Source organism: Dipodomys ordii, unplaced genomic scaffold (assembly GCF_000151885.1).
Source record: "Dipodomys ordii isolate 6190 unplaced genomic scaffold, Dord_2.0 Scaffold95, whole genome shotgun sequence".
Lineage (NCBI taxonomy): Eukaryota > Metazoa > Chordata > Mammalia > Rodentia > Heteromyidae > Dipodomys > Dipodomys ordii.
The window spans coordinates 5,906,006-5,914,098 of NW_012267311.1; the positions used below are offsets into that span (position 1 = coordinate 5,906,006).

At 43.8% G+C, this 8,093-nt stretch overlaps 1 protein-coding gene across 1 annotated transcript; it reads right to left on the minus strand.

Moving 5' to 3' along the window:
• Positions 1–539: 539 nt before the first annotated feature.
• Positions 540–6,389, minus strand: Exosc3 (exosome component 3). Its single transcript, XM_013026560.1, has 4 exons — positions 6,049–6,389; positions 5,245–5,394; positions 2,636–2,787; positions 540–901 (listed from the first exon to the last, which is right to left on the minus strand). The coding sequence occupies exons 1-4, from the start codon at positions 6,370–6,372 to the stop codon at positions 700–702; spliced, it is 828 nt and encodes a 275-aa protein (XP_012882014.1). The 5' UTR covers positions 6,373–6,389; the 3' UTR covers positions 540–699.
• Between the last annotated feature and the right edge of the window lie 1,704 nt (positions 6,390–8,093).

Here is an 8,093-nt window from a genome sequence, read left to right on the forward strand (position 1 = left end):
TAGTGTTACCCTGTAATTCCAGTTTGAAAACATACATACATGTAGTGAGTATGAATGTATGTGCTTAATTCTGTGACTCAATTTTACTTGATGAAGAGTATGTTCCACAGTCACTGGAATGGGTTCATCTATGTAAAAGCACTTGGAACAATACACAGGGTAAACATGATTACTAGATATTGTATATTCTGGTGCTGACGGTTACAAATGACTTTGATTTGTTTATAATTTCCCTATATAATTTATATGTATTTGACATTTCATGGCTAAGGAATCTTTTTTTTCTAACTAGGATTATTGGATATTTATAACATCATTGGAAGACCATACAAAATTATTAATACTGACATACAGGCTGTGGGCAGTTGACCAGAAACATACAGGTCTGTTCTGTCATGTACCAAATGATTTTGTAGGCCTTATCCTGTCTGAGGGCCAGATGTTCCCCTAGTTTTAATCAGAAGATAATTGTAATGCCATAATTCTATTGAATTATAAAAAGCGATAGGTAGCAAAACTAAAAGAGTTAACATCAAATATAAAGTAACTTTTAGTAACTTTATTGTATAAAAAATATTTTATTCAATTCTAAAAGATGGCATGAACATTCACATCTTGTCTTCTGAACACATAAGTTTACCTGAAAGTTTCTCCATGAAATCCATTCTCTTGGCTTATCTGACTATTAGTCCACATATATCAACTTTCCGCCAACCTGGCAAAGATTTGTTTTCTTTGCTCTGATGTCATATGTTCACATGCTTCTAAAATGTTTGCCAAAATTAAAGTCTGTTGGATGGTTTTTGCTTTAACCCATATTCTTCCATTCATTCCAAATACAATCTCCAGAGGATAGAGTTTTCCCACTTCCTGTATGATTTCACAGTCTGGAGCTAATAGCCTGGTGAGGAAGAGGAAGGAAAATGCAATTTAAGAAAGTGATAAGTAGGGTATGTCCTGGCTCTTAAGAGACACCTTTTCTAGGCAGTTCTTTGTAGTCACTGGAAACCTTACCAGCATCATTCCAAGAACAGGGCAAATGATGGCATAAGGCTGCCCATGTTTTAAGTTTTGTCTTTTTGAGACTAGAGTCTCCCTATGTTGCCAAAACATGTTTCCAACTCCTGGGTTCAAGCTTCAGCTTCAAAAATAAAAAAGGAACATTAGAAATGTGCTACTGAATCCAGCTTTGTCCCTTACACTCAGGAAACTTTCCATATTCAAGGTATGCAGAGGTCACAATAGTGAGCTACCCCCAACATATCAAAATCCTTATGTGATCAATGTTGTGTAATGGATAAATATATTGTTCTTCCCTGAAGTTACTATAACATCTTAATTGTAGATTTTATAAACAGCTTTTTAAAAATTGTTACTGTGCTAAGAGAATTTATTTGTGCGTTTTTATTTATTGGTGCTTTTATTTATTGGCCCTCGACTTGAAACTCAGCCCTGGGCTTTTTCACTCGGCTGGTGGTCTACCTGCCACTTGAGCCACAACTCTAGTTCTAGTTTTTGGGGGGTTTTTAGCAGTTAACTGGAGATAAAAGTCTCAATAGACTTTCTTGCCCAGGCTGGCTTTAAACCATGATCCTCAGATCTCAGTTTCCTAAGTAGCTAAGATTATAGGCATGAGCCACCATTACCCAGCTGAGAATTCTTTAAACTTATTTTCCTAACCACGTAAGTTACTTCCTGGTAATTAAATTCAGTAATTGGAGAGGAGCAGGTTTAAAGTCACAAGAGTGTTTGCTGCTCAGTTAATAGTGTGTTTTTCTATATTCAATCTCCAAATCTGAATGGGTAAGCAAAGAGAAACCTAGAAGAGACCTCTGAATGCCAATAGCTGTAGAAGCAAAGCATTTAATGTGATATAGTTTTGGGTAGGTTCAGTCTTACATGTCTAACAGAATATGTCTCAGTAGAACTACTGAATCTATTCGGACACAGTGGAAGAGCCTTCTAGAAAGGTCTACATAATATTCTCAATCCCAGGAGCCTAGCTGCATTTTTTTTTGGTCAGTCGTGGGGCTTGAATTCTGGGTCTGGGTGCTGTTCTTCAGCTCTTCAGCTACCACTTGAGCCACAGCACCATTTTCGGTTTTCTGGTGGTTATTTGAAGATAAGAGTCTCATGGACTTTCCTGCCTGGGCTGGCTTTGAACTGCGATCCTCAGATCTCAGCCTCCTGAGTAGCTAGGATTATAGGTGTGAGCCACCAGTGCCCAGCTCTAGCTGCATTGGACCATTAGAAAAACCTGATAATTTTGTACAGTGCACACTGTACCTGTATGCATACTGCACCTGTATTCAAGGGACTTAGTATGAGGGGAAGCTGGTTATATCAGTTTTTAAAAAGCAGGAAGCCTTCTGGGGGAGAAAAAATGAATAAGATTCTTAACCCAGGTACCACAAAAATACACAAATAAATCTGAATATGATATATTTCAGAAGGGGCAGAAGTGAATGAATATAAAGAGGCAGAATTCATGAGTTTTCAAATATGCTAAAATAAGATACTGACTTTTAACTTTGAAGAGAATTTCAAGTGTTAATGAAGAATCTAAATTCATCAACTTTGTAAGCAAGTAATTTTTTTTTTTAAGGCAAGTAAGCTAGTAGACATCAGTACTTACTTTCTAATTAAGCCCAGAGTCACTTTAAAAAGGAGACCATCCTGTCCAATCACACCCATTCCATTGGCCCGTCCACAGCTGTCAATACAGACCATCTCTGGTTCCATATCTTTATTAGCAACCACAAATTGGCCATAGATGAGATCTCCAACCTTCAAGATAATAAAACACAGTTACTTCCTCTCAGCAAACCACTCCATAGGTGCTGCTACTAGCTCTTTCCCATAGGCATCAAGGCCAGTTACCTATAGTTCGTGATTACAGGACTGGCTAAACTCAGGATTCCACTTTGGAAATGAGTTCTGAAAAAGGGGAAGTTAACAGATAAAACCTCTCTTTACCTACCAAGAAATCCTCAGACCAGTAGCCATCCCAAGGCCTAAGGCACTCCAAGGGTGCAATGTCGAATATAGTAACTAGTACCTAGATGTAGTTACTTAACCAAAATTATTTAAAATTTAGTTCCTCAGTTACCCAAATTTCAAGTACTGAAAAGTCATGTGTATCTAGTGACTACCATATCTGATACCACTAGTTGAGACAGATTGAAACAGTATCACTGTACAATATTCTATCAACACTATTCTAGTATTTAAATATATGATGGCTACTTCTTCATGAAAGACTTTTGAGAGTTGAACTTCAAGATTATAAAACTAAGAAAATAAAAAGCAAAGTTTGCCAGGCATCGGTGGCTCACACCTGTAAATCCTAGCTGCTCAGGAGGCTGAGATCTGAGGATCGTGGTTCAAAGCCAGCCTGGGCAGGAAAGTCCGTGAGACTCTTATCCAATAAACCACCAGAAAACCAGAAGTGGTGCTGTAGCTCAAGTGGTAGAGTGCTAGCCTTGAGCTGAAGAGCTGAGAGACAGCACCCAGGCCCAGAGTTCAAGCCCCATGACTAACAAAAAACAACAACAACAAAACAAAGTTTTCCTGTTCACTTATTTGTTTTCTTTTTCTTTTTGTGCTTGTCCTAATGCTTGAACTCAGGGCCTGGGCACTGTCCCTGAGCTGCTTCTGCTCAAGAATAGCACTCTACCAATTGAGCCACAGTGCCGCTCCCAGCTTCTTGTTTATGTGGTGCTGAGGAATCGAACCCAAAGCTTCATGCATGCAAGACAACACTCTACCACTAAGTCACATTCCCAGCCCTCTGTTCATTTATTAAGTAAAATTTTTTTATTTTTTTGTCGGTCGTGAGACCTGGGCACTGTCCCTCAGCTCTTCAGCTCAAGGCTAGCCCCTCTACCACTTGAGCCACAGCACCACTTCTGGCTTTTTCTGCTTATGTGGTGCTGAGGAATCGAACCCAGGGCCTTATGCATGCAAGGCAAGCACTCTACCACTAAGCCACCTTCTCAGCCCTCTGTAAAGTTTTTTTAATTACACAGGAACTACAGCGGATCAAAAAACACTTTATGCCTTTGAGAAGCATTTGGTCCTACAGATGGCAGTGGAAGTACACATAAACAACAACTTCATTCAAAGCTAAATTCAGTGTTAGAGGAAAGATGCAAAAAAAGTGATGATTAGAGGTGACTTTACAAAGGCAGTCATGTTTAGTCTGGGCCTCAGATGATAAGCATGTGTTCCACAGGCTTACAAGAAAAGTACAATCAAGATAGAAAAACAACGGGAACAAAGGCAAAAGGGTATGAAGTTGAATTCAGTGTTGTTTGGTAATGGTTTAAGCTATTATGGATGAATCAAGACTCCTGAAGTATGAGACAAGCGTGTGAGTATGTTAGCTCTCTGAAAGGAGAAGGGGAGGATAAGAACCAGGGGCCCAAGGCTTATGCCTGTAATAATAGCTAATTGAAAGACAGATCTGAAGATCACAGGAAGCCAACCGAGGCAGGGAAGTTTGCAAAATTCCACTAATCTATCAAAAAGCCTGAAGTGGAGATGTGGCTCAAGTGGCAGAGCACTAGCCTTGAGAAAAACAACCAAAAAAACCCCACAAAACCTCAGGGACAGGCCCTGAGTTCAAGCTCTGAAAAAAAAAAAAACAAAGAAAAAAAGTAAATGAGGAAGTCCTAACAAAAGGGAGCTACATTAGCTAAGCGGAACCAAAGGATGGACATGCAAAAGATCAGAGACAAAGCCCAATAGGACCAAAATAACATTAAATACTTATTAGAGGTGAATGAGCCAAGTTTCTGGCTTAGGTACAAAAACAGCTATACTTCTTGAAAAAGACCAAATTGAAAACCTGTGTTAAAAAGATCACTTCTGTTAGCTCCTAGAACATACAACTAAGATGGACAGATGGCTACTAATGACAATGCATATTTTGTCCCTCCTCCCTGAGCCTGATGGCTATTTTCTTGTGCAGTAGACATGGGCAAAACATAACAAGGGGGATAATAGGCATAATCTCTCATCTCAGAAGACTTACAAAGCACCAATGTAAAACTAGTATGTAACTAGCTCCGGTATTGGACTGTGGCATCTATAGAAGCCTTGGATCTTGGACCGATTAAACAGACGCTGGGAGATACTGGAGAACTTGGAAAACAGTTTATCCAGAAGCTATCTGGATATTGGATGTTCTGAGAGGAAAGGCTGTTTTTTTTTTTATGATAAAACCAAAACTTCCATCATTACCTGCACATTTGGTCTGTTTCTTTTAGTTGCACCTTCAAATGCCAAGTAAGACAAGGAAGCTGGCTCACTCCCTCCAACATCAACTTTGAATATATCTCCAGATTTCGCAGTCACTATGCCAATCACATGGTCCCCTTTCACTGGCACATACTACAAAAGAAAACAAGACAACAAGGATAAATGACAAGATGTCACTGGATGATATCTTCAGCCAGTCTTATCTATGTTTATGCTGGTCTCCAACTTCTGGGCTTAAAGACCAGTCTCGGCCTTCCTCGCAGTAGCTGGGTCTACCAGAGAAAAGGAACCTTTGAAGTGCGGTGTGCAGAAGCTACACTCAGCTTCCAGCTCAAATAGTTCATTTGAGTCAGTGTCCCGTACCTCTTCATCCTTACCCAAGTCTCTTAACTTCTTTCCCACATGCATCCAAGTAGCAAGGTGATCCTCACAGCCAGGAATTCCTAGTCTGTTGTTTTCCTATGTGGAAGCTAACTATCCCATAAACAAATGTGTCTGCCTGTGGTTTTCGTTATTTGAAACTGGTTCTGGCTTTTGGAACCCCAAAAGGTAAACTTACTCTTTTGTGACACGGGGATTTTGAAGACTCCCATGACAGTCTATAGATGCCTTTTTCTCCGGTTCGTTCTTCTCGAGCTACATGACTACTGCTCAGGGGCCCTCTAAGGAAGGGGGCAGAAGTGGGCACGGAACTATGGGGATTCTAAACTACTCTCCATAAAGGAGACCCCGTGCCTGCTGGACCCCGCCTTAGGGTTGCACAGCCTCGCCAAAGCTCCTGCTCACCCGCTTCTGTTGCGAATCCACCCAGTAGACGCCGCCGCCGCCGCCGCCGCCACCACCGGGCTCCTTGTGACGGAGGCGCCCACATTTAGTGACCAGCAAGCGGTCCCCGCAGCGCCGCAGGCCCGGGCCGCAAACTACCCGCACTCGAGAGCGCGCCCCAGTGCTGAGGCGCAAGGGTCGCTCCCCAGTACCGCCGGGCCCTTCTGGGCCCTCCTGTTCCGGCAGCAGCAGCTCCTCGCCGGGGAGAACCACCTGCCCTAGCACGGCACGCGCCGCCCGCACGCCGCGGTCCGCGGGAGACGCCGTAGACACCACTCCAGCCATCGCGGGCTACAACAACCCCTCCCCCAGGACTTCCGCTTCCTGCGCCGTGTCCAATCGCCAGCCCTGCTGCAGCTCAGCTTCCGGCAGCGGCGGTTGCTGGGACTTACTCTTAAGTCTCCGTAGTGCGATCGTCGTGAGCGGTTCGGGCCTTCTCGGTTCCTTCTCGCCTCCGGGTGCCCGGGGTTTCTGCCCCTTCACCTGCCCGTGGGTCAGTGTGAGAAATGCACGGCTTGAGTCGACTGAGAAGCCTCGCTTGCCGGGGTGGAGTCGCGTGTGTCGGATACAGGATGCTCGTAGAGCTGCACGAGAACTCTTATGAATTGCTTTGAGGGGATTCGAACTCTCAGTGCGGGCTGGCCTCGGAGCTCTCCTGACTTCGCCCACAGAAAGGTGGCCGAATTTTTACCAGGATTTTTTCCCCCGAAAAATAAAACCATTCTAGTGGCTGCTGGAGAATTGTCTTATTAACATTGTGGAAAATAGAAGAATTAAAAACATAAAAAATAGGGGCTGGGAAGGTGGCTCAGTGGTAGAGTGCTTGCCTTGCATGCATGAGGCTCTGGGTTCGATTCCTCAGCACCACGTAAGCAGAAAAAGCCGGAAGTGGCGCTATGGCTCAAGTGGTAGGGCACTAGCCTTGAGCTGAATTGCTCAGGGACAGCGCCCAGGCCCAGAGTTCAGGCCCCACAATTGACTCTCTCTCTCTCCATATATATATAGATCTATCTATATATCTATATATTTTTTACCTATTTGCCTTCCTTGCTATGATCTCATCTGTAGTTCCAATTCTTTATGGCTCAAGTTCTGGCATGCCTGGTGGACCTTCTCCCCAGACCTTTAAAAACAACAACAACCTGAAAACATACTTACATGATCTAGGAAAGTAAATTAAACCAATCCCTGGTCCTACATTCACTGAAGCACACTTCATTTGCTGATACAAAAAACAGCTGAAACCCAAATCCACAGTACAGGAATTTCAGGGCTTCAATTTTCAACTTTTTTTTTTTTTTTTTTGGTTAACTGAAATCACTATCATTAACATCTCTAGATTTAGCAAGATGTGGGGCGAGTCACTTTCATGGAGCGTAGTAAAAAGCAAACAAATATATGTTCTTTTGAATTATTAACTAGTTCTTTACCTCTCTGGCAGGGGTGGGGAAAGCACCCTGGACGGAGAAAGTACGTATTGTGATTTTCTCTTCCCTATCCCAAGCTGGGTACAGACGGTGCTCAAGGACTCCAGGTCCTGACCTGGCAGACAAGAGGTCGGTACTGTTTACTGGACACCCTCAGGCTCCACAAGTCAATAGTGAGGTGTCCTGGAGAAACTAGGTACAGATCTAGAGGAGGAGTCCTATCAAGGCCATTGTCTGTGGAGCAGCCCGCGATGTCCATTCTACACCCATGTGATCACAGAAAACAACTGAAACTTGGTTGGTAGGGCGTCCCCTGAAGATGTAGAGCTCCCAGGCCCGAGGGGGCGTGGCGCCAGCACCTTCCGGGCTCCGCCCATTGGACGCCTAGAGGGTCCCACGTGCCGGAAGGCCACCGAGCAGCTCATGCCGCCATGTCGCTGCTTCGCCTGCTCGGCATCCTGTGGCAGCAAGTGAGTGTGGCAGCAAGTGAGTGCGGCGCGCGGGCTGGGCTGGGGCAAGGTGGGGAGTCTTCCCACCAGCAACTGTTGGGCGTCAAGGTTTCCTGGTGCCTGGGCCTGC